This window comes from Myxocyprinus asiaticus, chromosome 8 (genome assembly GCF_019703515.2).
Source record: "Myxocyprinus asiaticus isolate MX2 ecotype Aquarium Trade chromosome 8, UBuf_Myxa_2, whole genome shotgun sequence".
Lineage (NCBI taxonomy): Eukaryota > Metazoa > Chordata > Actinopteri > Cypriniformes > Catostomidae > Myxocyprinus > Myxocyprinus asiaticus.
In genome coordinates, this window is record NC_059351.1 from 16,198,665 (window position 1) to 16,218,360 (window position 19,696).

At 40.5% G+C, this 19,696-nt stretch overlaps 1 protein-coding gene across 1 annotated transcript in view; it reads right to left on the bottom strand.

Annotated features, from left to right (window-relative positions):
* Positions 1–19,696, bottom strand: part of LOC127445110 (receptor tyrosine-protein kinase erbB-4-like) — a 333,014-nt gene that overhangs the window by 45,969 nt on the left and 267,349 nt on the right. The window contains exons 8-13 of the mRNA XM_051704909.1: positions 14,451–14,564; positions 14,206–14,332; positions 5,692–5,765; positions 2,960–3,050; positions 1,786–1,985; positions 216–348 (exon numbers count right to left, since the gene is read on the bottom strand). Of these exons, the coding sequence (XP_051560869.1) occupies positions 216–348; positions 1,786–1,985; positions 2,960–3,050; positions 5,692–5,765; positions 14,206–14,332; positions 14,451–14,564 (739 nt within the window). The remainder of the gene's footprint in view (positions 1–215; positions 349–1,785; positions 1,986–2,959; positions 3,051–5,691; positions 5,766–14,205; positions 14,333–14,450; positions 14,565–19,696) is intronic.

Here is a 19,696-nt window from a genome sequence, read left to right on the forward strand (position 1 = left end):
TGCTGTCAGAGAAATTCTGCTGAATGAGGTTGACTTCAGGGTATATGAACTTTCGAAAGCTACATGTTGATTTCCAGTGTGATGATGTTGTTTGAATAGAGAAAGATCAAAGATTTCAAAATTTCAATGTGAAACTACATTCAGCAGTTTTCCTTTCTTCATTATGCACATATAGTCAAAGCTTAGTTTGCTCTCCATTCCTTTTTAACACTTACCCATCATAAAGATTACAGGACTTGACACAGGTCCTTCCTCGGCTGAAATATTTACAAGACAGACACTGGCCTGGATCAGGACCCCAGCATCCTGCCTCTGAACATAGTGGATCACAGACCATCTTTTGCTGGGCTGAGAAACACATATATAGAAATGCAGTTACACACAAAGACCAAAAAGGTTAGAGGTTAAGAGGTTAAATTTTTCTTTGTGACAAATCAATATTTATCTCTATACGAACATTATCAATGAATATATACAATTCAAATAAAAATCCAGCATTAAATGAATTGATGTCCTTTATAGTCAACTGGGATCATCAACTGTTAATGAAAAAAAATTCTCTATGTGTGGATTCGGAAGTTCTCTGTCTGGACTGTTGTACAATCCAGGTATAGCAGTCTACTGTGATCAGCAGTGTGGAAAAGAGGCAAATGAATGAGTCAGCTAACAGCACAATTGATCCTGCACACCACAGACTTATTATCACAGTAATTACATTAAGCACTGCTTGGCAGTTCGCTAACTGTCAACATCTCCATCAGCCCTTCATAGAAAATGATGACTTGGTTTTCATCAGTCCAATCCTTATCTTATGTAACATATTTGCCTTTATGTTCAAAATATAAAATAATTACCTTTATGTTCAAAATATGTCTAGGTAATGTATATGGAAATTCAAGAACTGGCAGACTTAATTGACTGGTCTATTATGAATGATTAGATAGTCTATGACTGTAACAAGGTTCACAAATGTACAGTTCATTTAGCTGTTACAGAATGGATCTTATAAATCTGTCAGGAACATGTCAAATTCATATTTAACTACAAATATATATATATATATATAAACTTGTATTTTGGATAAATAAAATGAAGCATATTTTCAGGACCATTAAGATATTTTGCATTGTGAAATCATTTTCATTACAATTAAGCACATTTCTCCTTCAATTTTCATTACTAGAATGCAAAAAATATCATTCCCATTACAGTAATACAAATTATGAATAAAAAAGACATTAATTGTAAATAAAATGTAAAGAAAGTATTAATTATGGTAACATTTAATTAACAGAATTTAATTTATGCTGACTTAAAAAAAAAAAAAAAAAATTGTCCAGACATTATTATCAACATATATAACAATATATAAATATTAATATAATTAATTGTCGTAATAATTATTTGCCACGAAAAAGTGCAAAAATATCGTAATGTCCTAAAAATATGCTTTTTTAATGTATTTTTTATTTTTATTTTACTGTAAAATATGAACCAAAGTCTCAAAGTCATGACACTTCAAGATGCTATTAGAAAAGAAAATTTAATGCTAATGTTTCTTCAATTATCCAGTATTCATTAATCAAATGTTTACTATAAAAACTCATGGTAACAGCGTTGAAAATTTAAGACGGTCACCAATAGGCAAAACTAACAAAGGATAAGAGAAAATGAAAAAACCAGAGACAATTACTTGTCATTTTCCATTGAAGTAGATTCGCCAGTATGCCTCAAACCAACCTCAAACTTATTTGGTAGTAATGCTGTAGTCACAAAGACACTCACTGCACTCTCTAGGGTCTCTGTTGTTTTTGATGAGCGCTCTCTGGGTGCTGGTGCGGAACAGGCCTGTCCAGTTCACTGTATTGTAGTAGCAGAGCTGACTGTTGTTGGTTATGTAGACGTTACCAGCGCTGATCTCTCTCAGAGACTGGAACTGCAGTGAAGAGATCCAGCGCTGTTTCAGGATCAGCAGAGAAATACCACTGACAAAGCAAAGAAGAGTTATAGAAGAGTTCTAAATTGTTCTATATTCAATGTGAACAAATCTAGATCAAACATAGAGCAAATGGAAACAAAGATCTTGATTTCAGTCTGTCATTAAAGAAAACCATGGTTAATTTTGATAAGGGAAGGTTAGGTTTAGGGACAGGGGTTGGTGTGGTGTGTCTGTGGGACACAACAAATACACTGCAGTGTGCTGTATGTTAGTATTTAATTAGGAGTTCAAATAGGATCTGCCACTATTTGCACTGGGGTTCAAATATCATTTAACACTATTTGCACTTACTGTAGTGCAAAGAAGATGCTTTTTGTTGCTCTTTACTCTATAGTGTAAATAGCCTCTATCACTCTGCCTAAAGAAAATGCCAGTCAAGCTAAGAAACAGAAATAAAGTACCTAAAAGTAACATGACATTACCATGTTTATTGGACATGAATCATAGTAAAACCATGGTATACTTTGCAGTACTATAGAGTAGCATGTAAACATCATGGTATATGAATATTGTTTAGTACCATGATATACTGTATATCTAATTATATAAAATGTCATGGTCTTTAACTGCTGCTGCAATTATTTTGTAAGGGTAGCAATTTTATAAATTGTTTAGTTGTAATTTTTTAATTGTTCTTCAGGAAAACATTTAGTTTATACCTAGTTTATACCATGTACTTTTTAAATCTGGTGAGGTTAAACACAACAAAAAATAACTTTCAGTATATTTAAGGAGCAAATTGAAAGGGACATCATGATTATGGTTTTTTACCATAAACAACATGAGAGAGGAAAGTGTCGCTTTTTGCAAAATTTGGTGTGATTTTGCACAAACAAAAAACTTTCTGAACTGAACTGCATTAAAAGGATGAATTAAAATGAATAATGGAATAATAATGAATAATAATCTGTACCACTAAAAAATGAGCATACAAATGATTATTTTTTATTATTATTTTACCTATACAGCGTTCTTCCTCCTATGGTAACAAGGTTGGAAAAGACACCAAGATCAGTCATGTTCTCTGGCCAGGACTGGATGTTCACGTAACCTTTGGAAGGAATTATCACATATGACTTATGTAATGACCTATTATTCACTAACTAGATTAGAAAATTAAAAGCACATTATTAGAAAAGTATAAAAAGCATAGCTATTCTGAATAAGTTGCATGATTTGTTCAAATTCCTAACCCTAAGAATGAGTAATAGTAGGCTAATAGTGATACTTTGCACACAATGCATTGTTTTGTAGATCCATTTACAAACTGAGAGTATGTCTGTACCAGAAACTGGGTGCTTTTGGTGATTTTGTTTTTTGTTTTTGTTTTTTTCACAAAGCAAATGTGTGAATGGAAACTGCATGGTGGACAATAGTCATAATTCTTTCTTACTGCAGATTTTCAATATGTTTCACACCATTAAATGCAATATCTGGTGTAAGATCACACCAGATCCGAATATAATAAAAGCCTTCTAACATTACTAACATTTGTTCTAACCCATTAGACTTTATTACACTATAAATACTGTTAAACAAAAGTACAAAACTCACCAGATATAAAAAAAATAAGGATCCAAGAATACTATACAGGGTATGTACAGATGCTTAAAAGTTAAATTCAAGGACTTTCAAGCACATTTTTATTTGTTTTCAAGGACTATGCTCGAGATGTCATTAAAACTAATTCTTTATTTGTTAATTTTAAATAAAAATATTTTATTCATTCAGTTAATTTATTTTTATAAAACACCACTTATTACAAGTACAACATATCTCAATGTACATCTTTAACTTCATATTCTCAGTAATAATTATTGGTTCATTCATGACGAAATTGATATGCAATTGTAGTGTGCTCCCTTAAAATGCACTTTTCATCAAAATTGAATAACTGGGTCCGTAAACAGTAGTCTATATGACTCATGTGCTGTGTTCCATGTTTTCTAAAGTCACACAACAGATTTATGTGAGGAACTGAACCAAATTGCAAATGGGTCATTCTCAAAAAATTTTGACTTTCCAACTTACAAAATATTGAAATTTCCCATTCAGTTCAGTTTTTGCCCATAAACGCTGAGGGTAAACATTTTATAACATATTATATAATATTTTTATTCATAAAGGACAACTTGGCTGTTGTTCTTGCTTTTTATTTTATTATTTTATTTTGTTTCATGAACAAAGCAAGCTAACACTAAGTTGACACTAATGAGGGTTAAATGGGTTACAACACCAAATTTTGAGGGTTCAGTTATGTACAACAGCATTTTTTTTTTGTGTGTGTGAAAATATTACAGTTAAAATGTTGAGGAAAAATCACTATATGCATATTTAAGCAGCCTTTGAACTTTGACCTTAAAAATTATTTTCCATAACTTTTTGTATTTACATAAAAAAAAAAAAAAGTTTTAACATTGATAACACCAATGCCATGAAATTAAGGGACAAACATTATATTAAAATTATTTAAATTATTAATAATAATTTTGTTTTGCTTTTTTGCACACTTGTTCGGCCTTGCACTAATACTTGTATTAAAAATAAGTACAAAATAAATACATAAATAACTTTAAATGCCATAGAAGTGGTGTACCAGCTGAAGGGGACAAGTATTTATTTATTTTTTTTCCAGGCAATTGATTTCAAATATATTTTCTAAAAAATAAAAAAAAATATGCAAAACAGAGTCAAGCCATTTAATATATTTAAAGGTTAGGTTATAGAATAATACATTTAATTATTTATTTATTTATTGCTATTTGAAAGCTTTTTCATGACTAAAAGTCAACGGACATGTTTGTCATCATATTTTGATATTGACCTAATGTTGCCAGACATAACTTATTCTGTGAGACACAAAGCTTTCTATACACAAGGTGGTGCTTGATGGCTCACAGAAACTGAATCCTCCACTGATCTGCATTCAAATCTCAGAACGTTTTAAATCTCATATAATTTTTTTCACTCTGGAGAGTAATTTGTACTTGAAACTGATAGTTGCAAGGATTCATACTTGTTATATCTGCCACAGCAGTATCTATAAAATATATATTTTTAAAATCCTCCAGTAAATTGATTGTGATTGGCCCATTCTGAACAGCACTGCCAAAAGTAACAGGTGCCACGTGACAGCGCCATATATGCGCTGCCTGCTTCAGCAGTGTCTAGTGGTCTGTCATTGTGTTTTTCCAAAAATAAATAAATACATTTAATTTATTAAATGATTTATGCAAAGTATTTTAAAAATGTTCCTCCAGTAAATTGATTGTGATTGGCCCATTCTGAACAGCACTGCCAAAAGTAACAGGTGCCACGTGACAGCGCCATCTATGCGCTGCCTGCTTCAGCAGTGTCTAGTGGTCTGTCATTGTGTTTTTTCCAAAAATAAATAAATACATTTAATTTATTAAATGATTTATGCAAAGTATTTAAAAACTTTTTCTGTATTTCAAGCACTTTTTAAGCACTTCTTGGTAAAAAATGGCTATTTTCAAGGGTTTTCCAGGACTTAAATTTGAAAAAACCTACTTCAAGCACCTTATACGAACCCTGAATATAACAATATTTTGAGAAACTTATTGGCTTGAAAACTGTTAATCTGATTGTCAACAGTATGGCTGATATCACACATGTGACATGTTATTCAAACAGATCTATTTTTTATTTTTTTTACTAAATTATCATCTCACCTGTGATCTCTCTGACGGTGCGGAATACATTTAGTCGCTCAGGATCCAGGGCTCCGATGCCATGATACATGTCTCTGTTATACAAAAGAGTATGAAGACATCAAGAGTTATATTGTGAAAGCTCCTGTAGTTCAGCTGATATAGCACGAAAACTCAGAGGTCATAGGTTCAATTCCCAGGAAATGCAAATAGTGATAAAATGTACTCCTTGAACACACTGTAAGTTGCTTTGGATAAAAGCGTCTGCCAAGAGTAAAAAATAATGCAAATGGACATTGTGTCAAAGTGCATTTGTACACAATCTTGCCGTTTCTTAGCAAAATTTAGTTGCTATGTTGCAACAATGGGTTTCCTTTACAGCCAACTTTGAGGGTGAAATTTAGATATGTTTATCTCAGAGCAGCCCTCTGCCACTCTTAGAAGTTTAATAATCCTGAAATATTCCTACACATCACTATGATATATATTATACACGTGAAACATAGGCATTTTTTTTATTGCTATTTTAGCTGGTGTTTAATTTTGGTGTGTAAAAAGGCATAGTAAAAATTTAAATGATCTCATCATTTACTCAAACTCATGCCATCAGATGGCGCGGTCACACATACCTTTGCACGGCAAAATTCCACGGGTGAAATACAGTCATCTCAATGGGAATTGGTGCGATCGTGAAATTCAAACAATGGACTTCCCGTGGCGAAGAATTTCCTTGCGCTGATTTCGCCTCGAGTTCAAGTTTGGTAAACTTTGACAGGGCGAAATCGCTGAATTGAAAATCACTTTTTTACTGAATTCTTTTTTACTTAAGTCTCCCTGAGTATAAAGTGCAGCATTAAAAAAGGCTGTTTGACAGTTATATTTTTGCTGGATTCACACGTGCTCTGCCCATGCCATCTTTGCCCCCGCGGGCGTTTCGCCGTGAGAAGGTACTGTATGTGTGACCGCGTCTTTAGACTTTCTTTCTTCTGCAGAACACAAGATATTTAGAAGAATATCTCAGCTCTGTAGGTCCATACAATGCAAGTGAATGGTGGCCAGACCTCTGAAGCTTAAAAAAGCAGATAAAGTCAGCATAAAGGTAATCCATAAGCAGGGTTGGGAGGGTTACTTTTGAAATGTATTCCACTACAGATTACAGAATACATGCTGTAAAATGTAATTTGTAACGTATTCCGTTAGATTACTCAAGGTCAGTAACATATTCTAAATACTTTGGATTACTTCTTCAGCACAGGTAGATTTTTTCACTTGTTTTGACTAAAAAAACTAAAATACACATGTTCAAAATACATTTTCTGAAAAACCTTAATATCTTATGCAGTGTTGTTTCTAAAACAAGATAAATCAAACTGATCTTGTTTTAAGGATTTTTAGATATTTGTACAGGAAAACAATATAAAAATTATTATCAAGAATACGAATTTTGCCCTAATATCAAAGGTCTTACTAGAAAAAAAGAAATTATGATCCAACATGAATTTTCTTGATAAAATTTTTTTATCGTGCCTGGTAACATGTGCATGTAAAATGGCTAAAAATAGCATTTTAGCTTGGCGTAAAGCTGACAATTTACACAAGGTTTATTTTTATTTCTTCTGCGCCAAACTTCAAACTTACTTCTCTGTCTGCTTGTATGAATGTAACACATCATAAGAAAGTGTTTCACTGCTGTTCAAATGCACTTTGGATCGCATCATTTATATGTATAAATGTTTTCCATCTGAAAGGACTAAATATTAAATGAAACAAATGACATTAAAATGCAAAATAGTCTCTTCAGTAATCAAAATACTTTTTGAATGTAACTGTATTCTAATTACCAATTATTTAAATTGTAACTGTAGTGGAATACAGTTACTTATATTTTGTATTTTAAATACGTAATCCCGTTACATGTATTCCATTACTCCCCAACCCTGTCCATAAGACTCCAGTAGTTTAATCAAAGTCTTCTGAAGTGATCCAGTTGGTTTTGGGTGAGAACAGACCAAAATATACATAACTCCTTTTTCACTGTATATCTTGCCATAGCAATCTCTAGGCACAAACATGATTTCAAGCTCAATTACACTTCCTTGTGCAGCTACCGATAAATAAGGCGGTGAAAAAAGGTAACAGATAACTGATAAATCGGCTGATAGTTTTTAAAATTGATTTATTGAATGTTAAAAAAAAAAAGATTATTTGTTCAAAATGAGTAAAATCCCACATGTGTTTGATGTGCAACTAAAATCTCAATAATAACCAGACAAAAATAAAGATTTGGTGCATAATGCAGGACTATTGTTTATAAACAAGCCCGAAATACACTAGGGACTTTTCTTTTGAAATATCTGTGCTTCCAGGTCATACATACACAAAAGGGAAACAAAACATCCACTTTTACAGTCACCTACTATGTATTAAATTAGCATCACCATAAAGTAAACATTATCATATGGGCTAAAATTACTGCATGAGCAGTAATTAATCAACAGTAGATCATGTGTCTTTTTTAAAACTGCTGCTGGCATGCTGCACAAGTATTTGTAGCTTACTAGCCTGCTAAGCATTGCTTATTCTTATACGTTTTATCCTTTGCCATTTTACCGTGTGCTTCGGGTTTTTCTGCTTACTGTTTCAACTGCATGTATTTTACAGCGCGTGCCCGTTTTCTCTCTTTTTTTCATTTTCTGCTTGTCTACATCTCGTGTCTCGACTGTATGCATTCGTTTTCTTCACTGTGTTTTACACAGATTATTGCATCAATCTCAAACATCTGCTGATCAGCAAACACATCGAACCACATAAATCTCAAGAACAACCATAAAAACAACAACAACAACAAACAATTGTGGTAAGTCATGGCATCCACTCATGTTATTTCTTCCTGCATTGCATGCTACATGTTTACTATAGCTTCTTCTGTCAGCAGTGAGGGATTCACATTTGATAAATGTAAGGAATTAGTCAGGCTGACGGAGAAGGTTAATGAGTTAGAGACACTCATTCGAACGCTAGTGGAGGTCAGTGAGAAAGAGAAGCCAGTAGATACTGTTTTGGATGCGGGTAGTACAGCGAGCAACACACACACTTTGGTTCCGTCTGAAGAGCTCCCGCAGCAGGGCGTTTGGGTGACATCTCAGCGGCATACTCACTCAGCAAAGCAACACCACTCTCCCATTCCTATTAGGGTTTCCAATCGATTCTCCCCACTCAGTGCACCCACTATGTTGAAAGAGCCTTAATAATTGGTGATTTTATTATAAGGAACGTGTAAATAGAGACTCCAGCCACCATTGCTAAATGCATTTCCGGGGCTCGAGCGTCTGACATCAGATCAAATTTACAAGTGCTGGCTAAGGCTAAACATAGATATTCTAAAATTGTTATTCATGTCGGCACTAACGATGTCCGGCTTCGCCAGTCGGAGATCACTAAAGATAATGTTAAAGAGGTGTGTGAACTTGCAAAAATGATGTCAGACACTGGAATATGCTCTGGCCCCCTCCCTGCTCATTGTGGTGATGAGGTTTATAGTAGGCTGGATGTCTGAGTGGTGTCTGGAGAATTGCAAAGGATTCATAGACAATTGGAGTTTTTGGGGTAGACCTGACCTGCTAAAGAGAGATGGACTCCATCCCTCCAGGGAAGGTGCCACTCTCCTCTCTAGTAATTTGGCTCATAGTCTTAATAGTGATAGTATATGACTAACTGGAGCCCAGGTCAGGAAGCAGACAAACTTAATCCGAATATCTGCTAGCAGCCTTGAGACATCACACAGGTCACATAAACTACAACACACAGAGACTGCAACACCTAGATATCACATAGAGACTGTGTCTGTTCCCCGAACTACCAAACACAAACCCCTCACTAAATCATTTAGAAATGATTTGATTAAGGTCGAACTTGAAATGATCCTATAGAAATTCTACCGCAGAGCGATGACATCTGGGATCATTACCTTGTCTCTTGTTTGCTGTGATCAGCTAATGTCACACAATCTACACCACACTATCATTCAGGTAGAACTATTCTTTCGACCACTAAACATAGCATCACTAATAATCTTCCAGAATTGTCTAACATACTCAGTAAGCCAAAAAGTGTAGAAGAACTTGATGTAATAGCAGAAAATATAAATACAGTCTTTTCTGGCACTCTTGATAGTGTCGCCCCCTTCGATTTAGGAAAATTAAAGAAATAGCCCCGCACCATGGTACAATGATCACACTCATGCTCTCAAGAGAGCAGCTTGGAAAATGGAGCACAAGTGGAAGAATACAAAATTAGAGGTATTTCGTGGTGCATGGAAGGATAGTGTCTGTAGCTACAGCTAGGCACTAAAAGCTGGCAGGTCAGCATATTTTAGCAAACTCATAGAAAATAACCACAACAATCCTTGGTGTTTATTCAGTACTGTGGCTAAATTGTCTAGGAATAAATCATCGACTGAACCAGGTATTCCGTCGCAGCACAACAATAATGACTTCATGAATTTCTTTACTGATGAAATGTTAATATTCAGAAATAAAATTGGAACTATACAATCAACTGTCACAGCACCTCAGAAAACAGTGTCTCCTCATGAGCAACTTCAATCCTTCACTGTCATATGTCATGAAGAGCTAACAAAACCTATCAAAAAATCAAAATCCACAACATGTATGTTAGATCCAATACCAACTAAGCTCTTGAAAGAGGTATTCCCTGTAATCTCAGAACCCTTTCTTAATATTATTAACTCTTGCTATCCTTATGACATGTCCCAAGAAACTTAAAAGTGGCAGTTATCAAACCGCTTATTAAGAAGCCACAGCTTGATCCTGGAGAACTGGCTACATACAGAACAATTTCAAATCTACCATTTATGTCGAAAATACTAGAAAAGGTAGTGTCCTCCCAACTATGTTCATTTCTACAGAGAAATGGTATTTATGAACAATTTCAGTCAGGATTTAGGCCCCATTACAGTACAGAGACTGCACTTATCAGAGTTACAAATGACTTGCTCTTATCATCTGATCGGGGCTGCATTTCTCTTCTAGTACTTTTAGATCTAAGTGTTGCCTTCGACATGATAGATCACAACATTCTCTTGAAAAGGCTGGAGAATTAATTTGGTATTAGTGGACTTGCATTAGCATGGTTTTGGTCCTATTCATCAGACCGCAATCACTTTGTATGTGTAAACGAGGAATTGTCAAATCAAACAAAAGTATGGAGTGCCATAGGAATCAGTTTTAGGGCCTCTGCTTTGCTCCTTATACATGCTTCTCCTGGAAGATATTATCAGGAATCATGGAATAAGTTTCCAATGTTATGCCGATGATATCCAACTTTATTTTTTTTTTAAATGTCATGGCACGCATGATCAGCATATCCATGGGAACGTTGATCGATCCCGTGGAGACACTGATCACAGTGATGAGTATCATGCCCGCTGCCACCTGTTTTCTCCTAATTGCACTCCTTATTCCTTGTGTTTCCTCTCCTTCTTTGCCAGTTTATTGTTCCATTACTGTTGACATGTGTGCTGTTTATGGTGAAGTCTAACTTCTCTCTCTTGTGTAGTTGGAACGATCTCGAGTATCTGTTGGTTGGTCTGTTGAGGTGTGGTGTTTGCATTGACTCTCACCAGCTGGTGCCCAGGACTGTGGAGGAGGATTCCTCGATTTCTGCCCGCATCTCAGAAGATTCGTCTGGGCTTCACTTGCACCTCACCGGTCTCTACGGCCCTCAGTGGACGAGCTTGCATATCGGTTGGCTGCCGGTTGATTGAAGTGCAGTTACCTGTCTGCTTGCATTCACCCCTGTCACTTGGTGCCCAAGACTGAGGAGGAGGATTCCTCGATTTCTGCCCGTGTCTCGGGAAGATTCGTCTGGGCTTCATTTGCACCTCATTAGCTTCAACTGACTCTCATCCGAGGGCTCCTGACTTCCACAGTCACACACACCCCTCACGAACACACTCTCCTCTAGCCTGGAGTGGCTTTGCTTCTCTGCAAGCCTCAGCTGGCACTGGCGTGTCTAGAATTGACTGCTTGAATTATAATTATTAAAGTTGAACTTGAACTCTCTCTCTCTCTCTATCTCTGCTTTTGGGTCCTTCATCCTCCCCCACTCCCCAACCGTGACACTAAACCCAACGACAATTCACAATTCTCCAAATTAGCAGAGTGTATCAATGCAATCAATGATCAGATAGCCAGAAATCTCCTTCTACTCAATTCCGACAAAACAGAGGTATTAAATATTGGACCAAAAACCTCTAAAAAATAAGCTGCTAAAATATTATTTGACTCTTGATGGATGTACTGTTACGTTGTCTTCTACAGCAAAGAACTTGGGTGTTATATTTGATACCAATCCGTCCTTTGAAAATCAAATTCCCAATGTTTGTAGAACAGCATTCTTCCACCTCAGAAATATTGCTAAGTTACGACACATGCTCTCTATTGCTGATGACAAAAAACTAATTCATGCATTCATGACCTCAAGACTAGATTATTGTAATGCATTACTGGGAGGATGTCCAGCAAGTTCAATAAATAAAATTCAATTGGTTCAAAATGCAGCTGACAGTGTGCTGACTAGAACCAATAAATATGATCACATTAGCCTCATTTTATCATCATTACATTGGCTACCTGTTAAATTTGGTATTAATTTAAAAATTCTGTTAACTACATACAAAGCTTTCAATGGTCTAGTTCCACAGTACTTAACTGACCTTCTGACATGCAATATTCCATCATGTTCATTACGATCACAAAGTTCTGGCTTGTTAATAGTTCCTAGAATATCAAAATCTACAAAAGGAGGTAGATCCTTTTCCTATTTGGCTCCTAAACTATGGAATAGTCTCCCTAACACTGTTCAGGACGCAGACACACTCACTCAATTTACGTCTAGACTAAAGACTCATCAATATAGCCAGGCATACACCTAATTTATCCATCAACTTACAATTAGGCTGCTTTAGTTAGGTCTGTAAGAACCAGAAACATCTATCATGATCTATATACATGATCTAATTTTATATGCATAAAATTGAATGGCATCTACGCTAATATTATTAAATTTTTTTCATGTCTCAACCTCGGGATTCATATCCCAAGGTTACCAGAAGCCGGCCAGAACCAGCAACATTCCTACTTGGTGTTGGACTCCACTGCTGTGTGTCTCTGAGTGATGATGACTAAATGCAGCCGGTGCTAGCCAGACATCACTTCAGTCTTTTACAATGGACTTCAGAGGGTGAACTGATGCCAACTCCTGTAAGATATCGGATAATTCATATGTCACTGCCTGAACCTTGGATTTAGGATGGACCCCATCGAACCTCACCGAAATGACCAGCTGGTTGAACTGTGATGCACCTCATTGATCTTTGCCAGCATCACCTTTGTCTATTGGTGGACTACACTCTTGAAATGGAATACATAGACTATCATTTAATTGACAACAAAGGCCTTCATCAGCAAACTAACAGAGGACAATACATCTATGTAAACTTCTGCAGTTAATCCAGGATGGACTTCAGCGACATTAGTCATTTATCTTACAGTTGATAAAATATCTTTTTTTTTTTTTTAAACACCGAACCTTAACACTTAATTTACTAATCTTAAACCATGACCTGCACTGCACATAAATAACTAATATTGGCATTACTTTCATGCTGGTTAGCCAGAGGGGAATTGGCCCCCATAGTGAGCCTACAATAACCAACATCTCATGGAGTTTTGTGTTCCTTGCCACAGTTGCCTTCAGCTTGCTCACAGGGGTTCTAAATACAATTATTTAATTATACAATTTTTATACACAATTTACAATCATATTTAATCTAACTACACAATGATCAGTCTAAGACTTTATAGAAATTACAGTTTCATTTTTTGTTAATGCATGGTTTTCTGTAAAACTGCTTTGAAACGATGTGTGTTGTGAAATGCGCTATACAAATAAAAATGACTTTTTTCAAACATTATGCATTAATAATTGTGAATTAGTCCATAAACAGTTATGGTGACAAAGTCTTGGCTCCATTACATTGATCTTTATGTAAATATTCACCAAATTACTCTTTTTGTAGCCCAGATTAATTAATAATAAAAACAATAATGTTTTGGCACGATAACTGATAACCTGATAATATATATATATATATATATATATATATATATATATATATATATATATATATTTTTTTTTTTTTTTTTTTATTTAATAAAATTGTGCTCAGTGCACAGATTTTTCATAGATGGCCTTTAAAATGGGGTGAAACTAATTTACATTTGAATGAACTTCAACGTGGAGCAAGTCCGGAGATCACATGACTACAGATTTTTTTCCAAAAAAGCAGACTACAACGTCAGCTTTATATATCTCAGAACTTGACTGTAATGTTTGCACCAAAAGGAGCTGACATACTAATGGCAGCGTTTATGGTTCACAACTGTTCAAAGAGAAACCCAAAAGTCTTCTGGGACAACCTGATTCTGTCAGCATGAAAGACTTCAGACTCACCCTTTGATGCCAGTGATGAGGAAGATGAGATTGCCGTTGATCTTGGTGCAACTGACAAACTTCTCAATGTTGCTGGAATCTACAGTTTGAGCTGTCTGAAGACTGCCGGTACCTATTCCATCACACACTGAACACCACGTACAACAGAATACACAAACATACATTTTTGACATATTTCAGAACAACTTTAAAGGTTGTTTGCTCTTTGGTAAAGACATGTGAAGTATGGTAAATCGGTTCTTTACTTTTCGGACAGATATCAGTGCATGGGATGCACATCTTGATGTGATTTTCCTCAACCTCCATCTTGTTGCTCGGACAGGCTCTGACACAAGAGCTGTGATCCACCACAAAGTTATCTGTTGTGCCAGACAGCAGAGAATATTAGAGTTCCCTGTCTGTCACTCACTCTACATTGTGTCGATGTAGTGACACTAGGGGTTTGCTCTTGAGAGCCCCAATCAACTTTGCTTTATTCAGAAAAGGTCAATGAAAATTGGCAAGTGGAATTTGCATGCCACTCTCCGCCCTGGACATACGGGTATGAAAGGAGATGGCGTGCACCACTCATTCAGACTTGTTCTTCGGAGCCGAGCGCAAGTGTGTGTGTGTGTGTGTTCGTCCCATCACCTTATAACTTGCTGCTGGAATTAACGCGCATATTAGCGGTCGCCCTCGTACGGTCGAGTGTTGTGCTTCCCCTGGGCGCTTCGGCGGTTGAGTCCACAGGTGTTAAAAGAGTATATTCCAAAAGAGTATATTTTCTCTAAAAGAGCTCGCACAAACGATTGCCATCTTTTTAAAGATGTCCTTTCGCCTTTGTGCTACTGGGTGCGGCTGTTATCTCTCCCCACCGGATGTCCATGAGATCTGTCTCGAGTGCTGGGTTTGCCAGCATGCCGAGGCAGATTTCATGGAGGAGTCATGTTCTTACTGCAAAGAACGTTGCAGTCGTGGCACTCTTCCTTCTTTGTGAAGCAGAGAGCCACCGCGGCTGCTTCCCGACCCAGTCCGTCCTGCATTGAAACTCAGGCAGCTGTGTCGGCGAGTGCCTCCCAGCCCCCAGCACGCTCATTCTACCTGGTAGAGTTCACGAGTGAGGTAGGCGGTCCACCTCAGGAAGGATTTAATATCTCGTTCGGGGCTCACGACGAGGATGAGTTATCAGTTGCAGCATCGGAGGGTGGGCTTCTGCTTTTGGAAGCGGACAAATCTTCTGAGCTCCCACTCTCAGGCGGTAGAGCTCAGGATGAGGCAGATACTGAGTTGGCAGCCGTGCTTGTCCGGGCGGCCATGAACATTGGGCTGGATTGGAACCCTCCGCTCTGCCCTGAGTGTTCGCGGCTAGATGATTGGTTCCTGGGCTCGGAGCGCGACTCACGGCTGTGCCCTGCCCCAGTGCCCTTCTTCCTGGAAGTGCACGAGGAGCTCGGTAAGTCTTGGAAGGCACCTTTCTCTGCCCGTACATGCTTCGCCAGCTCGTCCATCCTAACTACCCTCGACGGCGGAGCAGCTAAGGGATATGTCGAGCTTCCCCAGGTAGAGCGCGCTGTCGTGGTGCATTTATGCCCGCAGGGCGCAGACACCTGGAGGGACCGACCAAGTGGCGAAGGCTTACAATGCTGTGGGTCAGGCCGCTTCCGCCCTGCATGCCATGGCCATCCTGCAGGTCCACCAGGCCAAGGCGCTCAAAGATATGCACGAGGGTAGAACCAACCCAGGGCTTATGCAGGAACTGTGCACCGCGACCGACCTCGCTCTATGCGCGCCCTGGGCCGGATGATGTCCACCTTGGTGGTCCAATAGCGGCACATGTGGCTCAACCTTGCAGAGATGCAGAGGTGACACTGTCGAGGATTTCGCCCACCAGTTCTCGACGGTGAAGAAGCAGACGGAGGCCATCAAACACATCCTGCTGCAGCATGGCTCGGCTGCCTATAGGCCTCTGAAGTCCCGTGCCCCATCTACCTCTCACCAGGGCCATCCTCCTGTGGTGCCGTCCCCGGCTTCCCCACCATCGGAGCCTGTACGCCAGACTTCCACCCAGGTTCAGTAGTGTCCTCTCCACCCTGTTGCGAGGCGAGGATGCCTTGATCCTTTGGGCGGAGGTCGCCACCCTTTTGGCGAAGGGAGCGATAGAACCCATCCCCTTAGCCAAGTCGCACAAGGGCTTTTACAGCCCTTATTTTATCGTGCCCAAGAGAGGGGATGGGTTGCGCCCAATCCTGGATCTGCGTGCCTTGAACAGAGCCTTACACAGGCTTCCGTTCAAGATGTTGATGCAGAAGCGAATCCTGACGTCTGTATGACATCAGGATTGGTTCTCAGCCATTGACCTGAAGGACACGTACTTTCACGTATCAATCCTTCCTCAACACAGACCCTTTCTTCGGTTTGCCTTCGAGGGACAAGCATACCAGTACAAGGTCCTCCCCTTCAGTCTGTCCCTGTCTCCTTGCATCTTTACCAAAGTCACAGAGGCTGCCCTGGCCCCGCTAAGGGAGAAGGGCATTCTCATTCTCAATTATCTCGATGACTGGCTGATCCTAGCTCACTTGCGAGATCTATTATGTGCACACAGGGACCTTGTGCTTCGGCACCTTGACTGACTGGGGCTTCAGGTCAACTGGGAAGAGAGCAAGCTCTCCCCGGCACAGAGCATCTCTTTTCTCGGTTGGACTTGGTCATCCTGAAGGCACGCTTTACAAACGAGCGTGCACAGTCAGTGCTGGTCTGCCCGAAAACCTTTACGCAGAAGGTAGTGGTCCCGGTGAAACAATTTCAGAAGCTCCTGGGGCATATGGCATCCTCGGCGGTGGTACTCCCCCTCGGGTTGATGCATATGTGACCGCTCCAGCACTGGCTACAGACTCGAGTCCCAAGTTGGGCATGGCACCACGGAACCTCTATCATGCCTTGGTGCCGTCAAACTTTCAGTCCTTGGTCAGACCTGGCATTTCTACGGGCAGGGGTTCGCTTAGAGCAGGTCTCGAGGTGCGTCGTGGTCACGACAGATGCCTTGAACTTGGGCTGGGGCACTGTGTGCAACGGGCAGGCAGTATCGGGGCTCAACTGCCTAGAGTTGCTGGCCCTGCAGAGGCTTCGGCCATTGATTCAGGGCAAGCACGTGTTGATCCGGACGGGCAACGCAGCGACTGTGGCGTACATAAACTGCCAGGGCAGGGTACGCTCATATCACATGTCGCAACTCGCCCGCCAACTCCTTCTTTGGAGTCAGCAGACGTTGAAGTCTCTGCGAGCCACTTACCTCCCGGTCATCCTCATCCATGCAGCGGACGTGCTTTCACAGCAGGTAACGCTCCATGGAGAGTGGAGACTCCACCCCTGTGCAGCCATACTGGCCCAACCGGACTTGGTTTTCAGACCTGATGCTCCTGGCAGTAGCCCCTCTCTGGCACGTTCCCCTGAGGCAGGACCTTATCACTCAGGGGCAGGGCATGCTCCGGCCCCCATGACCAGACCTCTGGAATCTCCACGTCTGGCTCCTAGACGGGATGCAGAGGACCTAGCAGGCCTTCTGCCAGTGGTAGACATGATCACTCAGGCCAGAGCCCCCTCCACGAGGCGGCTGTTTGCTCTGAAGTGGCGTCTCTTCACGAATTAGTGTTCTTCCCATGGGGAAGATCCACGGAGATGCGCAGTCGGGTCTGTGTTGTCCTTTCTACAAGAGGGACTGGAGAGACAGCTGTCTCCCTCTACCCTAAAGGTGTATGTGGCTGCTATTGCAGCATATCATGATACACTGGATGGGAGACCCTCTTGACCTGATCACCAGGTTCCTCAAAGGCACGAGGAGATTGAATCCCCCTAGACCGTGCCTGATTCCCTCTTGGGATCTCTCTGTGGTCCTACCTGCCTTACAGAGAGCCCCCTTTGAGCCCCTGGAGCAGGCCGAGCTCAGCACTTTGTCCCTAAAGACGGCCCTCCTGGTGGCGCTCACTTCTATCAAGAGGGTGGGGGACCTGCAGGCGCTCTGTCACCAGCGAATGCCTGGAGTCTAGGCCGGGTCACTCTCATGTGATCTTGCAAACCCGGCCCGGTTATGTGCCCAAAGTTCCCACCAATCCCTTCCGGGATTAGGTGGTGAACCTGCAAGCGCTCCCTTCAGAGGAGGAAGACTTGGCCTTGTCATTGCTGTGTCCAGTTTGCACCCTGCGGATCTATCTGGACTGCACACAGAGCTTTAGATGCTTGGAGCAGCTCTTTGTCTACTTTGGAGGGCAGCAGAAAGGGAAAGCTGTTTCCAAACAGAGAACGTCCCATTGGATTGTGGATGCCATTTCTCTGGCTTACCAATCACAAGAACTGCCGTGCCCTTTGGGAGTCCGGGCGCACTCCACTAGAGGTGCTGCGTCCTCCTGGGCACTGGCGAGGGGCGCCTCTCTAGCAGACATATGCAGAGCAGCGGGTTGGGCTACACCCAATACATTTGCGAGGTTCTACAACCTGCGCACAGAACTGGTTTCAACCCGAGTGTTACGGGGTAACAACAGGTAGGCCGGGCCTATCACTTACATTGCACCTTTCCCCTCTTGAGGTGATAATGTGCGCTATCTTGTCCTAAACAATTCCCCGTAACTGGTGAACACTGGACACCTCTTTAATTCCTTAAGCACTATTCGGTGGCGAACTCTGCAGAGGAGTGACACCGCTAGGCCCAGTACTCATAGTATGCCCCTTTTCAGGTGAACCCGTGTACTTGGGCTCAGTGCTCCATACGTGGTGATTCACCCCTCAGTAATCCCGTATGATGCATTTCCACTTTTCGGTTTTCCCTCAGTTGAACCCTGTGTCTCCCCTTGTCAGAGCTCTGCTTTGCCTCAGCCACTGTTGCTGTGTACCCTCTCTGTAGATAGGTCCTCCCCAGTAGCATCATTCCATATGTGAACTTCCCCGTCTGAAGTCCATGTGAGGTATTCTCCACATGTTAACCTCCTTCCGGTAGGATGTGGTCTCCGTACTGCTCTCCCTCCAGGAGAGGGAAGAGCATTTCCCCAGCGCTATTCTAGCAGGTGCTCGGCGAGAAATTACTTAATACAAAAATCATGAAATGCCACCACCTGTAGCTTCATCAGGTAAGTGCCTCCTCCTACCCTTGTTGGGACCCGGGAGACGCCTTACCTAACCTGCTGGAAGGTCATGATGTGGTCGAGTGATCACTGCGAGGAATGCAGTAGCCTGCCCATGTCCGCTCCTCCGTATCTCGCAACATGGTTCAGCGCCTGCGGCATTTCGTATAGGAAATCCTTAGTGTCACTATATTGACACAACATCAAGAGAGTGACAGACAAGGAACGTCTTGGTTACTGGTGTAACCTCTGTTCCCTGATGGAGGGAACGAGACATTGTGTCCCTCCTGCCGGGGCACTGAACTGAACGCTGACATGGCCGAGATTCTCTCTCGGCTCCTCAGCACAACTCTGAATGAGTGGTGCACGCCATTTCCTTTTCTACCCATATGTCCGGGGCG